Genomic DNA, 22,173 nt, shown 5'->3' on the forward strand with positions numbered 1-22,173 from the left:
TTGTCTTATATTCATCATATTTATCAAATATTCATCCATTTTACTCTTAAGTTTCTGTCCCTATAACCAGATGTGATAAAGCAGTGTTCCAATATTACTATGTGAAAGACTTTTCATTCCAATCATTCTCCTTTATTTTTCTTGTGTTTTTTTTATGTCTGCATCAATATCTTTGCTTGTGATTGATGTTAGACCAACTGATCTACAATTACTCGTTTCCTTCACTCTTTTTGTTAAAGGGAGTTATTAGGAAAGATTTACCCTGTTGGCAGTATATTCATGTGTAAGGCTGCTATCTGTTCTTCCCCCTATTTTCTTTCGGCCATCTTGAGTTTTACTTTTTTTTTGGAATCAACTTCCTCTTAACAATTGTTCCAATTCCACATCCTTGTCCATCTGTATTCTTGCATCATAATTTTGCACTGGTGTTTATAAATATCCATCAGGTCTTCATCCTCCGCAGTTAGATATGCTGCATTTTATGTGGTATACTCTTTATAGAATCATAGAAATTTATGCTTCATCCTATGCACTTTCCTCTCGTCCATAGCCATCATCTTCAAAAATCTATCTAACTATATTTTATAGTCACTTACGGAATCAGCTTCTGCCACGTTTCCGTTAGACAGTTCTGGACCCGAACAAGTCCCTGAATGAAAAAAAAACTCTAATTACCTCTCTATACATTGTTTCAAGTCTAAGACTTCTAGTTATTGTCCCACTAATTACAAAAAACAATTCTTTCCCATTTTCTCTCTTAAAACCACTCAGAATTTTAAAAACTACATTCGGCCACATGTTGATCCTCTCTATTCTCTAACCACGGTCATTATCTTTCCACCTTCTCATCTGTCCCTTATTTTTGGTAGTGTCTGGTAAATCTATTTTGTATCCTTTTTAATGCACTTTGTGTCTTTCCTTAAATGTCCTTCAAACTACCAAATTCACCCTAAGTGCTCCATTCACCTAAGTCATTTTTGAAAATTGACAAGAGTAGTGGAACCAAGCTGCCAGTTGAACAATGTCATCACCCCACCTTCAACTATATATTGACTCTTTTATACATTTATATGTTTTTTCTTCGTCTTTTTATTTTGACTGCTAGTTTTCCTTAAACGTTCTCCTTTAGCACTTCTAATTTCCCTTTTTACTTCCTCATTTTTGTCATTTTCATATATTCCTGATTACCTTCAAAATGTCATTTTAACTGCACCTATACCCAGATCATTTATGTGTGTGGAACCTAAGCAACCTCAATAGTGCTGATGTGCACTTCTGTTAGGGCTTTACAATCAAAAAGGTATACATTACCATTCACTTTGTGTACCTTAGTCATTTCTGTAGCTACTTTAATACGTGTACCTTAATTTTCTATAACAGTTCTTTTACACTAGCTTTGTCAAATAGCCTCTGACATGAAGATAACATTCCCTACATGTATTTTTTAACCATATACTAGACTTTCTCAAATAGAGTAGTAAAATCAATGAAGCGCAGCCTGCCTTTTACAATCCATATTAATTCTCCCTGATTTGGTCACGCTTTTCTAAATATTCATTAATCATATTTTTATTCACAAATAAGGGCAGATTGCCTGTGACTTTCTGTCTATTCTGTTCCATTTTCTTGAAACATAACATTTGTTACCCTAGAGTACACTGTAATTCTCATTTCTAGAAATTTTTTTAGGGAGTTTTGGAATACTCCATGTCTGAGAACGGTAACTCTCATAACATTTTTAAAAATATATTTGTTTTGAATACTTTTTTCATCCTTAATATTCCAGTCTCACTTTCAGCTTCCTTAAAGATGAAAACAAACATCTCCACTTTTTTCATCTTTGTTATAAGGCGACTCTTTTGTCTCTAAAAGGTCACACCTCTTTAAATATCTTCAGTATATTTACTTATAAAATCCTTTACATTACAATTGACTCTGCCCCTTTAAATTTATATAGTATTTGCATTGTTTTCTTTTTAAAATAGTTTTAAAGTTTGATAAAGATTTCAGAAATTGCGGTTCAGAGTTTCTGCTGCAAACAGTTTTGGGATTCTAAGGTAAAGTCACAAAAATAACTATTAGTCAAGGATTTCAGTTGTATTTTTTGTAATTGCTGATAAATATCCCTCATATTTGATGAAGGACCTAGTGCCCTGAATAAAAAGTAAAATGAAATCTAAAAGGATTCTTGCGTCTAATAATAAAGAGCTGATGGATCAATAACTGTCAGGGAAATCACCTTTTGTTGCATACAAGTTTGGTCAAGTTCAAGAAATATTTTAAGTAGACATATATTAGAGGCATTAAATGGAAAGCACCTGCCATCAGTATGGTTTAGGAATATCTGTGTATCAGCACTCTGGAGACTGCTGACAGGATTTCTCCAGTTGACTGTCTTCAAATCCCACCTTTGTACCTGAGGACTAGTGGTAATGCCAGGGAGCATTTTTGACACTTCTTTCAGCTTTGTAATAAATCTGATAGTGTCGTATTATATAACGCAGTTTGCCAGCAGACCAATTGACATATGAGCATCTAATCTTTCAGCAGAGGTGACAGAGGTCAATGCTGTTCAATAAGACTTGAACAGACATTGTGAGGAAACAAGCATTCACTTTCAGAGCTGAAAGAGAACTTCTAAAAATAGTTAATTCTTTGTTTTGTGAGGTTGGTGTGGGAAGAGTATTGGATCCCTACAAGTATCATCAAGTATCTACCGTAGTTCCTAATCTATTTAGCCATGTCTTACATATTTGTTGTCCTTTTTACAAATACTTAATTGTAATTTCATGACAAAAATGGTACAGTGTAACAATGAAATGGTTTCATTTTATAAGATGTAGACTTTTCAGTATGTTTAGAAATCTGATTAACTTTCTTTACAATTCCTATGACCTTTATATAATCATTGTGCAATATATTTAGGTTGGCTGTACGTTACAGTGCTGCACTTTTAGAGCTGATTGCTGCCTCTATTGCCCCACATATTACCACAATGCTGGTACATGGGAAGCAGGTAATTAGGACAGCATTTGAGAGATTTGGTGCCATCTTCAGTGTGTCATAGTTCCACCCAAATCTTTTTAATGAATGCCTTGCACTGCATAATTGTCTGCTAACGCTTTATAGCAACCACCAGAGATATGTCCATTCTCTTCACTTAAATGATCTCTTAGATTTGCTAGATTTGCAGCATGTGTTTGATTAATTTAACTGAATAGCTAGTTTTGCTTTTTTTCTGCGCAAACAAGGCATTTCATTAAATAAGTTTCTTAATTTAAATGATTATCAGTTACATATTTTATTAATTATGCCTAGCTGCATCCGTTGTGGTTCTCATGTTTCTGACTTGCATATTCATCGGCTGTGCTTGTTAAAACATTTTTCACTAATTCCTTGTTGCACTCCATCAAATCCTGAATGCTTGATCCATAACATTCCCACATCTCAATTTTCAGAAAGTACAAGTTGACATTTTGACACAAAGCACATTGTTTACACTTCACTTAAAACCATTATTGTATGTAGTTCATTACAAACATTGAAACATTTGGATTTGACTTTCTACCAATGTTATGTAAAACAAAGAGCATTACTGAGTTTTTGGACCAAGTTAAAATGTATTTATTCTAACCTGTATAAGATTTTGTTCACTTACCTGAGCATAGTACATGGTTCATTATTTTTACTTTTGCTAATTATCTTTGACTTTTTTGTTGCTGTGTGCTTTTATTTAATCTCACTTTAAAACTTATCCTGCTGCCTCCCATTTTCTTATACTTGGAATCTTAGAGACTTTCCTGTGATTAATGGCACACTAGACATACAAAACATATGCTGAGGTCTGCCTCCATAACTAGTATTTCCTGAAACAGGTCATTAGCCTGTCCCTGAAGGCTAAAGCTTGAAAGCTGCCACTCCACATTATATGCGGCTGACCAGGTAAAATTCCCGTTCTCACTACCTACAGTAGGAAATTGGAAAGAGTTGAAGTTTGTTTGACTGTTTAGCCACATTGTAAATGCATCTTTTGTGGCTATCAAGTCTTGAAGTGGGACTCAAATACTTATGTCTTGGCTCAGCGGCATTCCCTCCTCCATAGAGACAAGGATGATAAATTTACATCAGCAGGGTTGTTCCATCCAGCCTCTGGTAGGTCAAGGTAAGTATTCGAGGGAATGCTTTCTACAGTTTAGGAGAATTGTGCATCAAATTATATATAACTCTAGTGCTATTCCATCAATCTGTGACATCAGCACATCCTTGACATGGCATAGCAATGCAAACTGCACACCTTTAGAATTAAACAGAAATTGTTCCTGTCCATGCCAAGGAGAGAGAAACATTCACAATGTGAGGTTGGACTGGATGATCAGAGGCTAGGGAGTGCTACTTTGAGACTTGGGAAGATGTCAGGCTGAGACTTGATGGGGGTGTTTTGGCATATTGGAATTCAGTACAGAGTCTAGCATATTGGGAGACTGCAGATTGGGGATCGGATTGGCACATTCTGACAAGGGGGCTTGGGACAGAGGCAATAGATTGAAACCGCATCGGGAACAACAGATACAATAAATGATATTAGTGAATGTGCAGGTAAAACTTTGATGCATGCGGAAGTTTCTTTTAGGGCCTTGGATGGAGGTGAGGGAGGTGGTGTGGGCACAGGTTTTACAGTTCCTGTGGTGGCAGGGGAGGGTGCCAGGAAGGGATGGTGGGTCGTAGGGGGGTGTGGACCTGACCAGGTAGTCATGGAGGGAACGGTCTTTGCGGAAGGCGGAAAGGGGTGGGGAGGGAAATATATCCCTGATGGTGGGGTCTTTTTGGAGGTGGCAGAAATGTCGGCGGATGATGTGGATTATGCAGAGGTTTGTAGGGTGGAAGGTGAGCACCAGGGGCGTTCTGTCCTTGTTACGGTTGGAGGGGTGGGGGCTGAGGGCGGAGGTGCGGGATGTGGACGAGATGCGTTGGAGAGCATCTTCAACCACGTGGGAAGGGAAACTGCAGTCTCTAAAGAAGGAGGCCATCTAGTGTGTTCTATGGTGGAACTGGTCCTCCTGGGAGCAGATACGGCAGAGACGGAGGAATTGGGAATACGGGATGGCATTTTTGCAAGAAGTAGGGTGGGAAGAGGTGTAATCCAGGTAGCTGTGGGAGTCGGTGGGTTTGTAAAAAATGTCAGTGTCAAGTCAGTCATCATTAATGGAGATGGAGAGGTCCAGAAAGGAGAGGGAGGTGTCAGAGATGGTCCAGGTAAATTTAAGGTCAGGGTGGAATGTGTTGGTGAAGTTGATGAATTGCTCAACCTCCTCACGGGAGCACGAGGTGGCGCCAATGCAGTCATCAATGTAGCGGAGGAAGGAGGTGGGGAGTGGTGCCATTCTACCTATCCACTCCACTCTCTCCTCCCTGACCTATCATCTTCATCCCCTCCCCCACTCACCTATTGTACTCTATGCTACTTTCTCCCCACCCCCATCCTCCCCTAGCTTATCTCTCCACGCTTCAGGCTCACAGCCTTCATTCCTGATGAAGGGCTTTTGCCCGAAACGTCGATTTCGCTGCACTTTGGATGCTGCCTGAACTGCTATGCTCTTCCAGCACCACTGATCCAGAATCTTTTACCTTTACTTTATTTGTAAAATAAGTTAGGACCTTTCTTCACTTTACCGCCATTATCTATTCATGACCCTTTTTTCCTTTCCTAATTTCCTTTTTAAGTTCTCTGTTGTACATTCTGTCCTCCTCTGGGCATCTGCTCTTTTGAGGCCTAGGTATCTGGTCTTTATTCAGTCCTGCATATCCTTCAAAATCCAAGGATCATTACATTTGTTGGTCCACCCTTTATCTTTGTTAAATATGTTAGCCCTGTACTCTGCGAATTTCCTTTTTGAATGTGTTTTACTAAATATATCTGCTACCAGTCCGCTCTGGCCAAATTATATCTCATCTTCATTATCTAAAGTTAAGCCCAGGACCACTGCTTCTATTGCAGGACATCTACAAACTGGATTTTAAAAAACTATACGGATATATTTTAAAAATTACCGTCCCTCTAAATCTTTCGCTCTATGATCTCCCAGTTAATGTAGCCAAAGTTGTAACCCTCCTCTATCGTTACCTGATTACTTTTACACTTAACTGAAATTTGTGTACATATCTGCTCTTCTCTGTCTTCTGACTGCTTAGGATCCTGAGTTGCACTGTATGTAATTTTGCAGATGAGTCCTACAATAGACATAGGATCCATCGTGTACATAAATTAATTCAATGGTAATTTCAGATAATCACAAAGTACCCCAGAAATTGTAAGTACAAATACAATTTTACATGAATGCAGTTTAATGTGCCATTCTGAAGGACCTTGCAACCTAAAATTGGTATATGTTGTACTTGTTTTGATCATTTCCACACCATTGTGACCAGAGATAACTTTTATGAAATATCGCCTGCAGGAAGTGCTAGGATTCCATATCAGGACTCCCTGTAAACTCAGTTGATATTCCTGCCTCAGGACTCATCTCGATTGCAGTCTCAGTGTGACCATGTCTCAGTTGCAATGCCTATCTGGTACTTCCTTAGTCACAGTAACAGTATGGCTTCACCTCTGTGCCAGTTGCTCTGTGTCCTTTCCCAGTTTCAGTCACTCTGTGGTCCTCTATTGGAAAAGGTCTTGCTGTGACACTGTCTTTTTAATGGTCTTTTTGTTATGTTAATAGTCCCTGCAACAATTGCCTAATGGCCCTCTCTCATTTACAGTTATATTTTGTTGCAGACTCTATCACTTTTATCTTTCTAAAAAAGAGCAAAGAGAGTTTCTTGTCTGTGAACTTATTTTGTTGGCCATCTCTTCCTTCATCTCGAGGTAGATTGCCTGAAAGCTAAATAATTCACTATCTGATAACCTCACTGGGAACTGACATGATGCCCAGCCAGAAGCCTGGCATTACAAGTCTAAGTTGTCACCTCTATTTGAATATCTACTCATTTCAAACACTTGCCACATATTGATATTCACATCTTTAATGTACAAGACAACTCAAAGAAAAAAAGATGTATTTTACATCAAGCAAGTGTCATGTGAACAGCAGGAAAACTGTTAAAATGTTTTCATTGTTATTTTAGGTTTGAAACTTGTTACAACTAATATTCACAATTCACAAGTAATCTTTTCAGAACAACACAGAGTGCGTTTCAGCTCATTTTAAAATGCATCTTTTAATGATGGTTATTTCTGAACAGTTGGACAATAAAAGGAGGATCCATCTGCATTGCTGGCCATGTCATTATTGGTTATTCATGCATGAATGAAATGGTCTGCATACCATGTCCATTGATATAAATGTAAAAATTGTGGCATTTTTTCAGTGCTGTTCCAAAATGTACTGTATTGAAGTTGTTTATTGTGACATTAATGTTGTCAATGAATTTCATGAGGAAAGATATGTTGCTGTATCTCAGTGTTTGAATGTGCTCTCACATTGTGTTGCTTCGTTTGACCTGAAAAGACTTGAGTTGGATAAGGCTGATTTTAGCCCCACTTTGTTGATAACTACTTTTATAATAGGAATCAAGAAAAATCCTTCAATGCGCACTTAAACTCTTAAAGGTATATTTAAGGACTGGAACTATTACTTTAGACACACACAGGATACAAATTTAGCAGTAGGACCAACATTTGAGCAGATTTTGAGTGCAGGTTGTCTCACTAATAAGTTGGTTTGTTTTCACCCATTTTCGGCCCAAATCACGAACGCAGCACAGCATATAGCAGTTCTCCACAATCCCAAACACCCTCACAGCCAATTCCCCCAACCCCTCCATTTCTTTCTGACCTTTTCTTTCTTAGATATTTTTTCATTTCTTGGTCAAATTTTCACTGTGTGCCATGTTATTAGTTTTGTTGGTTCTTTTCAGAATTCATAATTATTTTCTCTCATGTCATTTTCACTCAGCAATTATTTATACTTTCTGCTTTTTCTTTTCCCTCTGTTGTTTCTCTCATTTCCTGAGTTACAATAGATTGCACTTATATAGCACCTTCAGTATAGACAACATTCTTAAAATGTTTGAAGCATCAGTTAATAGGAGCAGCTTTACCTTACCTTTTCCTCAGATGAGGGGATTGTCCAGTGATGAAAGGCTGAGTAAATTGGGCCTATATTCTCTAGAGTTTAGAAGAATAAACCCTGATTTCATTGCAACATTCACGTTTAGGAAGAGGCTTTACATGGTGGATACTGAGACATTTTGTTGGCTGGAAAGTCTACAGCAAAAGTGTACAGTTTAAGGATAAGAGACTAATGATTATTTAGAATTGACTGAGGAAATATTTCTTCCCTTAACAAGTTGTGAATCTATCCCAGTGGTCTGTGAATATGCCTTGACTCCATGTATTTATGTTAATGTAGATAGATCTTTGGTATCACAGGGAATCAATGGATATGAGATACTGGCAGGAATGTGGATTTGAAGCCCAAGAGGAGCCCATATCACATTGAATAGCTGAACTGGCTTTATAGACTATATAGGTTTATCCTCTTCCAATTTTTAAATGTTCTTCAGAAAGGCAGAATCAGACAGAAATGTGCAGTAGTCCAAGATGAAGCTATTCACATGCAGATATTAAGAAAGAGCTTAAAGAAGGGAGGAAGTGGGAAAGGTTTAAACTTGTTGGAGAATTCAGAATAGAAGGAGGTCGTTTAATCCAGATACCCTGCCAGATATTTACAGAACAATGCTGACAGGCCTGTTCTCCTGCTCTATCTCCGCATCCCTATAAGTTTATTGCTTCAAGTGCTACTCCATTTTGGAAACCGCTGTTTTGCCTTTACTGCCTTCATAGGTAGCAGGAGCCACTTCATTATCACTTGTTCTGTAAGGAACCTTTTCCCTTGCATCCATGTATTTCTTGCCCAAATCCTTGTACTATTAGCTAATAGGAGGAGTTTTTTTAGGATACCTTATTTAACCCTACCATAATTTTGGATATCTGTATCATATCTCCCTTCAAGCTCATTCAAACATACAAGTTAAAAGTGGAGTAGGACATTCTAGCCTCATCTGCCTTCAGTAACATCATGGCTGATCCAACTGTGGCTTCAACTTCACATTCCTGCCTATTCCTGATAACCTCCAACTCCTATAATAGCCAAGAATCTAAGTCCAACTCTACTGTTCTCTGGGGAAGAGAGCTCCATAGACTGTCATGCCTCTGAGGAAAAAAGAAATCCTCATCTCCAGCTTAGTTGGGGACACTTTACTTTAAACTGTGTCACCTAGTTCTAGTTTGCTTCAAGGAGACCAATTTCAAACTTTTCCAACCTAAGCTAATTTTGTAAGTAAAGGCTTTCATCCCTGGAAACATTCTGTTAAATGTCTTCACCACCCCCTCAAGGAATCTCACATCCAATTGTGAAGAAACTCAGAATTATTACAGAGTAGGCCATTCAGCCTATTATTGTCTGCATTGGCTTCCTGGATATTTTGACTTAGTCCAGTGTCCTTTCTCTGTGACCCTGAACATTGTTTCAAACCTTCTTGAATGCCAAAATATGAATCTTGAGCTCACCCAGTCTTGAACATTCCCATAGAGCTGAACTCTGATATAAAGTCTAGTCACTGACCCTAAGACTAGAATGTCAAACATTAACATTATGTGCTAAAAAGCCAATCAACATTGAAGCTGAAACCAACAGATCTAATGTAAACTCAAATTTTCGCCAACGGCATCAAAGAGCTACACTTCCTTTGTCTTACATCTTATCATTAACTTTAGGGAGAAATCGTCTTAAGATATTGAGTACAAATATCTGTTACTTTCCTTTTATAATAAATTGATTCTTCCTTAACATTTAGTTTTTATCATAGCTATACAATGAGTTTACATATCCTGCTCTTAAAGATTGAATATAAAGTCTGTGGTTAGTTCTGAAAGCCATCTATGTGCTCTGATTTATAATTATTTGGGACTACTACTAATAATCAGCTGGCATTTCCTTTACACATTGAAAATTTTTCCTGTTCTTACTAAGAAATGCAGAATATTGCTGAGAAAGAGGCATACTGTTAATACTTTCCATCTTGTATTCATCAGGCAGAATCACAAAAATGCCAATGTCAACGGTATTTTTGCAATTCTGTCCTAAAGAGTGCAACACAAACAGCTTCAACAGCGTATTTCCTTTTTCAGCAATACTCAAATACCAATCTTCAGGTATGGCAAGATTTCATTTTACAAGTTAACCCTTTAGAGATACCTGTAACACTTTTGGTTCAGTTTTGAAATAGGTGGAAATAAAATAGCTTTACAGAAAATTGTGCACACAGGTAGGTGTTTATCAGATATCTTGAATGCAGTGGAAAATTAATTACTAACTCTTCTGTGGCTAAGAACATTTGGGTTACTTGCTAGTTTCGTTGTTATTCAGTGTCTGCAGCCATGGCTTTGTTTACCCTTTTCAGACTAGGATGGATAGCATTTAATTTCTGTTTGCTCGAGCATAGTCATTTCATAGTTTTTTTTTCTCTCGCTCATTGATATATTTATAAATTGGAATAGAACAGGATTAGTTGACTATACTTTACATTATCTTATACAGCCAATATCTAGTAGAATTATGTTTTTTTGTTACCAGGTCTAATGTACGCCTCACTGCAAGTATTTTAGGTAAACAAGTGGACAGCCTTGCTCCATCAATTACTAGGGTTTTAGTTCAGGGTAAACAAGTAAGTATACACCTTACTCATCAGTACAACAGTTCTTTGATACATTTTCTTTCTTTATTTAATATTGATATTAATTTTGCAATTCTTTTCCTGAGTCAATTTTTTCTAATGTTTATGTATCGGGGTAAGTCATCTAAAATAATAAAATACTTTCAATTTAAACCATGCTATGTTTTATTCCCATGCTGTGTAAAGAGTGCCCATACTTTCAGTCAGTCAGGAGATGACTCATTTTAGTTACTCTTATATGTGGAAGAATTCTTTCCCCGGAACATTAGAAAGAACAAAGTTACATTCCACAACTAAGCAAATCCTGAATCGCATCAGTTAATTTAGTACATTTTGAAACAAAGACTTTGCTGTAATGAAAGGAAGCATGTCAGCCAATTTGTAGAGAACAAAATCACAGGAAGAACAATTCTGTCTTATTTATTCATTTGAATGAGGGAATGTTTTTAAGATTTTTTTTGTGTAGTTACCATTTTCCTTTCGCTATCTATCCAACAGTTCAGCTGTGAAAATGTGACAGTCCCCTAGCATATGTACTCTTCCAATTCCTTAGTATGAATGTTTAAATCAAATGAAAGATATGAGCAATGTTTTGGCGTATTCCTGTCTATAAGGAGAAATTTTGCTTAGTACTCATTAGACAGTATTCCATTTTGAATTCCATTTTGCTTAGTACTCATTAGACAGAAGAAATTTTGTCTTTTCAATTGAGAGAGCTGGATTCATTCTCAGATTCCAGAGATGGAAGCTGTGTTCTAACTCATTGCACCAGAGTGTCTCCCATTTGAATTACCCATAATGTTTCGATAATTTTATGCAAAGAATGAAGAGTAACACTCGTGAAGCCATGCATTTCTTTTGGACATATATCTAGGTTGGTAAACCTATTAATTTAGCAGAGCATTTTATTTTAAAATGCAGCAAACTAATTAAATAGTAGATGTTTTCCTCAGCATTTAGACATTGCACAGCTATTTTTAAAGGGAGTTGCAGTCTGACTATCTTAATATCTAAGCACTTCCTCCTCACTATATTAGACAAATCACTTTCAGCATTCACAAATAAGTTCAAAATCCTTGTTAAATAATTTCTGCTTCTTTTGTCAGCACATGTCAGAATAACATAAAATAGAAACAAAGTGAACAGCTATAAAGAAATATATAGCATCTGGGAGAGGCTTTTCATCACATTCAACATGGCGCCATGAGTGAATGAATGTTGTGCATGTGCTGCTGCAGTGTTCTTATGAGCTATTTCCAACATAATTAGAATAGTGGTGTCAACTCACTTTCGCACCCCAAACTGGAGGCCAACTTTTAAACAGCGTAAAATTATTTAAAACTTTATTAATTGTAAAAACTAAAATGAACCAGAAAATTGGCACGTTTAATGCTCTACATTTGCCTTTTCTTGCCTAGGTTTAATGACATTTTTATATATCCATGACAGAACAACCTCGATTATCCGAACAAAATGAGCGGGGAGTATTTTGTTTGGATAACTGAGTGTTCCAATAACTGAATGCTTGGATAACGGATAACGTTTTTACGGGACATTGAGACATTGATTGGATAATCTGAAATTTGTATAATTGATGTTCGGATAGCCAAGGTTTCTCTGTATACATGACAAATGAGCATTTTAAAATTTCTTAATTGGTTAATCATTTTTTTGAACTTTTTATAAACTCAAGAGGGAATATAGCTTATATTTTGAACAACTGTCTGTAAATAATTGCACTTTTTACAAAAATGAGTTTATCATACTTAAAGTATGGTTCATATTTATGTGTACATGTATTATATGAATAGATTTTTTCACTCACTAAACTTTCCTCATTGCTATTTACCAGATTACAATAGGAGTGTTCGGGCATGAAGAGGCAGTGATTTCAAACCCCTTGTCTCCAACGGACATAAAGAAGATTGTCTACACTAAATGCGCCCAGCACGATGAAAGGGAGGCAGTGCTTCAACAGGAACTTGTCATTCATATTGGTTGGCTTATCTCTAATTCTCCAGAACTCTTCCACGGGATGCTGAAATTTAGAATTGGGTATGTTAAATATATATATCATTTGACTTTCCAGCGAACCTTTATTGAAATACTGACTTCTGTTGTTAAAGACATTAACATGCATAATCATTTTGAGGGAAGCTGATGAGATCAGCCATAATTGTCTTAAATAGTGGAGCAGGCTCAAATTGTCTGCTACTGCTCCTTGTTCTTATGTTCTTCTGTAGTTGTTGGACCTGTTTGCTGAAGAAATAAATGCTATTAGTTAAACTTTCCTGAAATTAATTTTCTGTTCTTAATCCTGTTTTGCCTTGCAAATTCCCAGGAATTACTGAATAATTGTACAATGTAATTATGTACTTCTTAACCAGTCAAATTGAAGAATTGTGAATTTAGCAGCATTTAGATTGAGAAAAACTTTGTTGATTACACTGGGCAAATTCAGTGCTGAATGTTGCACAGAAGCAAAGAGTAAAAAGGATTGGGTTAAAGGAATGAAAAAGGATAGAGGATAAGTTCAAAGAAAAACTAGATATCGCACTTTTCAACAATTAAAACCTGATGGCATGAAACTTCACACATATCAAGTAATTTTTAGTCCCAGAGATGATCTTTAACTTTGCAGATCATTAAGCATTTCTGTCATATGCATAAATACCTGTGGAGTTAACTTAAGTAGATCCAAGGAAAGCGCTAAATTCTTGTGGTGGGTTTAGCAAGTGTAGTACCCTTGTGCCACCAAATACATTTCAGTGGTGAACCAGAAAGTGACATATAACTTTTGGAAAACTAACTTGGAGCAGCTCAAATCTCATCTTTTCGATTTTCACATTTACTTATTGTGTTTTCTGAAGATGCTGTAACCTTTGCACATAAAGAACAGTGAGCACCATTAGCCTTGTCTTTATTTTGACAGAATGTTTGAGGTAAACGTTTTCTTGAAAAGTGTAGTAAGAGGTTAGATAACATCTGTCAATGTACTTATGCATCTTAACTGCCATTCTGGACTATTTAGTAAGATTGGTATAATCACCTTTTAATTAAATCAGGTTATTCAAACATTTTGGATTTTCTGGGTGGAAGAAGTGAGGGTGAATAACAGTTCTAACTTCATCCTTCGTTTGAGTTGGGGCAACAGTAACATAGTTGTAATGCCATTGTACTAATAATTGAGAGCTAATGCTTTAGGGACATCAGTTGAAATCCCATCACAACAGTTTAGGAATTTTAAATTCACTTAATGCTTCTTGAAAACTAGACTCAGAAATGGTAATCATGAAACTATCTTCAGTGGTCGTCAAAAGTTCATCTGGTTCACTAACATCCTTTAGGAAAGGAAATCTGTCATTCTTTCTGATCTGGCCTACATGTGACTCCAAAGCCGCAGGAATCTGGTTGACCCTTAACCATCTTCTGAAGCGGTCTAGCAGTCGCTGTTCAAAGACATTTAGGAGTGGGAAGCAATTACTGTGCTTGCTGGCAGTGCTAACATCCCAAGAAATAATAAGTTGAAAAATAAATCTCTTGGCAATCATATTAAATTTACTTATCCTATATACAGATTCCTTTTTATTCTTTATTTCAGTCTGTTACATTCCAAGTATGATTGTTCCACTTTCCTCCTTTCTTCCATAAAATCCACAATTTCTTCTGTCATTTATTTTTGTTTGAAATGCTTTGCTTTTGTCAGAATTTAACTTTTGCATTTTCCATTAGGAACTTCATGATCAAGTTACACTCCTCCATTTCTGTTTCGTTGTTTCTTCCACCTACAGTATTGCAAAATCCAATCATTCAAAATCCAATCTCCTCAGTTTCCTAATATTTTATTAGGAATTTTCACCTTGATATTTGTCATAGGAACCACTGCTATGTGATCACTGTCACAGTGTCCTTCAGGAAATGGTTTTGATTCCTTAATGCAAGTTTCTGAAACAGCTATTTGTTATAATAAAATCAATCTGATTTCACATTTGATCTTCTGGACTTCTCCATATCCAGCTTTAGCCTGGATCATGATTGAGCTGTTTGTTTATAATAGTCTCCTTGTTCCATTGGAAGCAATTGACCCACATGACGCCTCTATTGTTGTATTCTTCAAAACTATGTGGGACAACAATTCCTAGTATGCGAGAGCTTCCTACCTTTGCATTGAGATCACCTGTGATGATGGTGTTGTCTTGAGAACCACATTGTTTGCTAGCTTGGTCTTGTAGAAAACCTCAGGATTTTCATCTGATGGATATGTATTTGTAAAATTTTGACATTGAAAGGTGGGCCTACTATTGTGATGAGAATTCTCTGGGAAGTAGCCAATTAATCTGAAAGAGGCTTGGAAAGCTTATAATCAAGAGCTACTGTGAGTTCATTTTTATATTTATCTCTCCCAAGTAGGTAATGACTCCTTCTTTGTACTGGTACTTCTCAGCTCTCATCCATCTTACTTCACATAACCCAAGATTATTGACTAATAACCTACACTTCTCTTGAAACACATTTTTGGCTTTCCCTATTTGATTGATATTCTAACATTCTAAGCCACAATTATTCTGGGTTCAGTTTTTTTGTACTCTTATAGTTTGTTTTCAAAGTATTTCATGGGTTGTGCAGTAAGATGACAATGGTCTTGATTCATCTGTTGTTCATGGATGTCTATACCAGTAAGATGCTGACTCTATTGCTGCAAACACCTATTCATATCTTGATAAGAACTATTCGCTTTGATCATATTTGGTCAGGTAAAAGGATAAACATGAAATGGTTTCCTGTTCCTTCCTCCATATATGTTTGGAGGTTTCACAAACTCTCTTCCCAAATGACCCTCCACCATCCAGCCATTTTCTTCCCAGGTCGCAACTCATCTGCCTTCACTGCCATAGAATCCACAGATTCAACATTGGCTATCATTCATAACCCTGAGCTAGGGGCACTCAGTCAGGCTAGCTGGAATTGTAGGGTTGACGACACCTTCAGTCTTGTTCAGGAATCACCAAATGCATTTCAACTGAAGTAACGAAAAGCTTGGATCTGAAGAAAATTCATTAACTTGTTAATGAAATTTTGGGCAAGATAACGGTTTGAAGTTCCATTAGATGTTTGAAAAGCAAAGGATAGCTCAATTAATGAAAAGGAGCAAAGCCAGAGAAATGCTTGTATTAAAAAAACTCACCTGACAAAGGAGCAGTGCTCTGAAAGCTTGTGATTTCAAATAAACCCGTTGGACTATAACCTGGTGTCATGTGACTTCTGATCTTGTCCACCCCAGTTCAACACCGGTATCTCCACATAAAAAAAAACGTTGACGACCAATCAAAAATAAAGAGGCATGTCCAGAAACTTTGCAAGAAGGAATGGAATTCATGTTGAAGATTAAGAAGAATTGGTGAGTACTTGGATGCTCTGAAGACCGAAGCAACAATCAAGCTAGGAACCAATGAAATCTTGACTCTAATCATCAACAAGATTTAAACACTGGCATTATCCCTGCAGATCTAACCAAGTCTGGTGTTCTCAGTTGTGAAATAAATCTGGCATAATAGAATGTGAGATAAATTGACCAATCAGCCTAATGATCAGCAGTAAAGATCAGCAGAGAATCCTAATGACTAGAGTTAGAGAAAATGAAAGCAGAGAATTCAGTCATTCGCTGGCTTTCTGAAAGGTGAAAAAAACAAGAAATGCAATTCAAATTAAAAACCTTGGCAGGAAGAGCCATTGAAAATAAAATTTTGACTTACCCATCTTCTATTGATTGCACTAAAGCATTTAATAAAGCCCCATCAAAATAATCTCATGGAAATGCCAGATGATGTGAGCATCAATGGAAAAATCTTCAAATCATCAGGATTATTTACTGAATTCAGATAGCACCGATCAGATTTGAGAACAAATCTGTGATTTGGGAGCAATTAAAATAAAAGCCTGTCCTCTCTCACTGGCCTGTTTCTCTTATTCTAGCAAATGCACTGCCTGAGGAATTAAAGAGACGCTATAAAGGTAGGAGGGAGAGTAATCAACAACATTGGCTGCACCAACCAAACCAAACTTATCTCAACAAATGAAGAAGCTTTCCAAAAGTAATTGATGTAGTTATGAAGGCAAGCAGTAGACATGGGCTAGTACTCAAAGAATAAGATCATTCCAGTGGTAACATCATAGTAAATGGAAGTAAGTCAGAACATGTGAATAATTCAACTATCTAGGGAAGCCCAGTGCCATTGGTGTCAAAAGCGGTACTGAAATCCAAAACAGGATTGGACAGGCCAGAAGTGTTTTTACAAATCTAAGTAACGTTTTAAGACCTGTCAGCTGTAGTTTGAAACTATAATCCATGTACTAAATTACTATGTCTGGTCAGTAACCAATATGCATATGAAGCAGGAGCATTGGAAAAGAGAAAAAAAAGAAAATCAGCAACTTTGAAATATGGTGTTTTTGGTAAAGTGCGTCAAGAAAAGAACTAACAAAGCAGTACTGGATGAGGCCAGAAGAACAGGATAATTCTTGAATATATTACAACACGGGGTAAACCCTCCTGCTTAATTTAAACCAGCAACACAGAATAGATTTATCCCATGCAGTAATCTGTGAAAATTCAAGAGGCCAAGAACTAGTTAAAGTAAAAGTAACAACTTTATTTCTTAAAGTATAGCAGAGAATAATTAATGAACAACTATTTACAGCTCCTTCCTGTAACCAATCTTTTACTTTCCTTTCTATAATACTAATCCTATTAAATCCCCTGATTAAGATTTACTGAAAAAAATCTCAAATTTCAAAATCAGCCAGATATGGAATCTTCATTTTGATCTTCTTGTGTCATCATCATCTTAGGGATTTTTGTTTCACAGATTACTGATCAATAAAGGTACCTTTAAGAGAGCTATTCTTAGGGCAGCCTGCAGACATTGTTGGCTTCACAGTTCTCCTCCCAACTGTTCAATTTTCCCTGGTCTTATACCCCAAAGCATCCGATTGTGTCATTGGCTTTTAAGATTGTCAGTATACTAAATTCAAACTTGATTGGAATTTGGTATTTTTCAGGGTATAATTTAAACTGATTGGCCTAATTCAAATCTGTTTCCCTAGCTTTTGACCAAGTGTTACACTGTTACCTTGTTCAGAACACTTGGTGCTGTCAGATAGTTCTGCTAGGTTTTAACTCTCTTAAAGGTAAAGTACACCCACATCTTCATAACAAATAGCGTCATAAAGTGGCAAATGGTCCTGCGACCAAATCAACATGGACATCTAATTCAAACCCATCGACTTCCACAGCGACCTGGTCTCCACCTCCTCCCACCCCCCACTTCCTGTAAAAATGCTATACCTTATTCCCAATTCCTCCATCTTCATGGTATCTGGTCCTGGGTAAGCAATTCCATTCTACGACATCCCAGATGGCTTCACATTTCAAGGACCGCAAATTCCCCTCCCACATTGTCAATAATGTCTTCCAGCGTATCTCCTCCACTTCCCGCACCTCTGCCCTTGAACCCCACCCGTCCAACCGCAATAAGGATGGATCCCCCCGACCTCACCTTCCACCCCACTAATCTCCGGATACAGCACAATATCCTCACCATTTCCACCACCTTCAATCAGACACCACCACCAGAAATATATTTCCCTCCCCACCCATCAACATTCCGCAGAGACCATTCCCTCTGCGACTCCCTAGTTAGGTTCACATCCCCAACCAACCCATCTTCCACTCCCAGCATCTTTCCTTGTTGCTGCAAGAGGTGTAAAACCTGCACCCACACCTCCCCCCCTCACCTCTGTCCAAGGCCTCAAAGGATCCTTCCACATCCGGCAGAGATTTTCCTGTATATACAAGCACCTCATCTGTTTGTTGCTCTCGATGTTGTGTCCTCTGTATTGGGGAGACAAGACACCAACTGATTTAACGTTTCAGGGAGCATCTCTGGAACACATGCACCAACCAATCCCACCGCCCTGTGGCTGACCACTTCAACGTTCCCTCCCACTCCGCCAAAGACATTCAAGTCCTGGGCCGCCTCCACTGTCAAATCCAAGCCACTCAATGCCTGGAGGAAGCACACCTCATCTTCCACCTTCAGACATTCCAACAACACGGCATCAATGTCAATTTCACCAGTTTCCTCATCTCCCCATCCTCCAATTCCTCCCAGAACCAACCTTCCAGCTCAGCACCGCCCTCTTCAACAGTTTTACCTGTTTATTTTCCTTCCTACCTATCCGCTCAACATTTGCCTCTGACCTATCGCCATCACACCCACCTGCATTTACCTATCACCTTCCCATTTCCCTGCCCCCCCCCCAGCTCATCCCCACCCTCCTACTCATTCCCCCACCCCACCCAATCCTGATGAAGAGCGTGCCGAAGCATCAATTTTCCTGCTCCTCGGATGCTGCCTGATCTGCTGTGCTTTTCCAGTGCCACACTTTTCAACTCTGATCTCTAGCATCTACAGTCCTCACTTTCTCTTGAAAAATGAACTACTTTGAATATGCTATCTGTGCCATAATTTGGACTACCTGATCACCACTGGAAGAATTAGTGGGAGATGAGCAAGAGGCTTTGAGTGAAATGAGCAGCTAGACAACAAAAAAGGCTCAACCACAGCTCCCTTCAATGAGTTCATCCACAGTTGCTATATTGGAAAATTTAGATTATTGCTACAGTTTCCTATTTTTGAATTGCTTTTCTGAGTGCAGTTCATGAAACCTTGTCCGTCATAGCTCTTACAGCAACTTTTTTCATGCAATCTTCTACTCTTTACCTCATTACTTATGCATCTGGTCTGTATGGAGTGCTTGACGTGGTAGGAGAGGTAGAAATGCTCATCGCCGTCAAAACCTTATGACATTCACAACGGTGACACTATATTTAGAACATAGAACAATACACCACAGAACAGGCCCTTCAGCCCACAATGTTGTGCCGACCGTTGATCCTCATGTATGCACCCTCAAATTTCTGTGATCATATGCATGTCCAGCAGTCTCTTAACTGTCCCCAATGATCTTGCTTCCACAACTGCTGCTGGCAACGCATTCCATGTTCTCACAACTCTCTGTGTAAAGAACCCGCCTCTGACATCCCCTCTATACTTTCCTCCAACCAGCTTAAAACTATGACCCCTCGTGTTAGCCATTTCTGCCCTGGGAAATAGTCTCGCGCTATCGACTCTATCTATGCCTCTCATTATCTTGTATACCTCAATTAGGTCCCCTCTCCTCCTCCTTTTCTCCAATGAGAAAAGTCCAAGCTCAGTCAACCTGTCTTCATAAGGTAAGCCCTCCAGCCCAGCAGCATCCTGGTAAACCTCCTCTGAACCGTCTCCAAAGCATCCACATCTTTCCTATAATAGGGCGACCAGAACTGGATGCAGTATTCCAAGTGCGGTCTAACCAAAGTTTTATAGAACTGCAACAAGATCTCACGACTCTTAAACTCAATCCCCCTGTTAATGAAAGCCAAAACACCATATGCTTTCTTAACAACCCTGTCCACTTGGGTGGCCATTTTAAGGGATCTGTGTACCTGCACACCAAGATCCCTCTGTTCCTCCACACTGCCAAGAATCCTATCCTTAATCCTGTACTCAGCTTTCAAATTCGATGCCTTCCTAAGTGCATCACCTCGCATTTATCCAGGTTGAACTCCATCTGCCACCTCTCAGCCCATCTCTGCATCCTGTCAATGTCACGCTGCAGCCTACAACAGGCCTCTATACTGTCAACGACACCTCCAACCTTTGTGTTATCTGCAAACTTGTTGACCCATCCTTCAATCCCCTCATCCAAGTCATTAATAAAAATTACAAACAATAGAGGTCCAAGGACAGAGCCCTGTGGAACACCACTTACCACTGACTTCCAGGCAGAATATTTTCCTTCTACTAACACTCGCTGTCTTCTGTTGGTCAGCCAATTCTGTATCCAGACAGCTATGTTCCCCTGAATCCCATTCCTCCTGACCTTCTGAATGAGCCTACCCTGGGGAACCTTATCAAATGCCTTGCTGAAGTCCATATACACCACATCCGCACCTCGACCCTCATCAACTTTTCTAGTCAAATCCTCAAAGAACTCGATAAGATTCGTGAGGCATGACCTGCTCCTCACAAAGCCGTGTTGACTGCATTTAATCAAGCCATGCTCTTCCAGATGGTCATAAATCCTATCCCTCAGAATCCTTTATAACACCTTGCAGGCGACAGACGTGAGACTTACTGGTCTGTAATTGCTGGGGATTTCCCTATTTCCTTCCTTGAAGAGAGGAATTACATTTGCCTCTCTCCAGTCCTCAGGTATGACTCCAGTGGAGAGCGAGGATGCAAAGATCTTCGCAAGTGGCAAAGCAATTGTATTTCTCGTTTCCCAAAGCAGCCGAGGACAAATCTGGTCCGGGCCTGGCAACTTGTCAATCTTAATGTTGACAAAACTTTCACCACATCAGCTTCCTCGATCTCTATCCATGCCAGCATGCACACCTGCTCTTCAAAGGTTTCATTCACTACAAAGTTCATTAAAGCCCAGCTGCACACCTGCAAGCCAGGAGCTGATCCTCAGGACAAGACCATGAAGGGACTGGAGTAAGACCAAGCACCTGATTGACTATGGCCACCCCCAAACCTGAATCAGATAAGCCATTTGACTGACTATGGTGGTATCCACTCTCACTAAGGACATGTCCCTTTTTGACTTGCAGACATGGCCATTTGTTTCAAGCACATGCATTGTGTTTGCCACCTAATCTGTAAGTGTGACATTGATGTAGAGCTGAAAATGTGTTGCTGGAATTCCTGATGAAGGGCTTATGCCCGAAACATCGAATTTCCTGTTCCTTGGATGCTGCCTGACCTGCTGTGCTTTAACCAGCAACACATTTTCAGCTCTGATCTCCAGCATCTGCAGACCTCACTTTTTACTGGTAGATTGCTGCTGCCAACCTCCATGGAGGATGGATGAGGAAGAGAGCATCCACAAAGGTAAAGTTGGATGAAGACCCATGTAAGCAAGTGGTGAGCAACAACTGCATGATTGCTGTGGCACTCATGTCAAGAATTGGCATCATTTTTTTTCAGGGAAGGAGGAGAATTGGAAGCTGTATATAAATGAGATGGGTTGGGCTCATAATGAAATACGAATGCCTGGAAAGAAGACATTTGCCCCTCAATAGCATGAGTCTGAAGTCACCGTTTAAATCTCGAGGGGACAATTGGAAACTGTTTTGTAGATGTCATGATTCTGGTTCTCACTCTTTTCATTTCTTTTCAACTTTTTTGCTGATCCCCACACTGCTCAAGAGAGTGGGATCTTCGAATGAGAAATTAAATCCTGTTCCATTTGCACTGCACAATTTGAAGAGAAGCACACAAGTGACACTCGGTCCTGACTTCCTCCCTGTATCTACATACAAGGAAAGAT

At 38.7% G+C, this 22,173-nt stretch overlaps 1 protein-coding gene across 4 annotated transcripts in view; it reads left to right on the plus strand.

Moving 5' to 3' along the window:
* phkb (phosphorylase kinase, beta) overlaps nucleotides 1–22,173 on the plus strand; it is a 262,162-nt gene that overhangs the window by 223,419 nt on the left and 16,570 nt on the right. For 3 of the 4 annotated variants that reach the window (XM_060838108.1, XM_060838110.1, XM_060838111.1), the window contains 2 exons: nucleotides 10,638–10,728; nucleotides 12,590–12,792. In XM_060838108.1, the coding sequence (XP_060694091.1) occupies nucleotides 10,638–10,728; nucleotides 12,590–12,792 (294 nt within the window). Of the gene's footprint in view, nucleotides 1–2,925; nucleotides 3,017–10,637; nucleotides 10,729–12,589; nucleotides 12,793–22,173 lie in introns of all 4 variants that reach the window. The other variant, XM_060838109.1, reaches the window with a different exon arrangement.

The sequence above is a fragment of the Hemiscyllium ocellatum genome, chromosome 17 (genome assembly GCF_020745735.1).
Source record: "Hemiscyllium ocellatum isolate sHemOce1 chromosome 17, sHemOce1.pat.X.cur, whole genome shotgun sequence".
In the NCBI taxonomy this organism is placed as follows: domain Eukaryota; kingdom Metazoa; phylum Chordata; class Chondrichthyes; order Orectolobiformes; family Hemiscylliidae; genus Hemiscyllium; species Hemiscyllium ocellatum.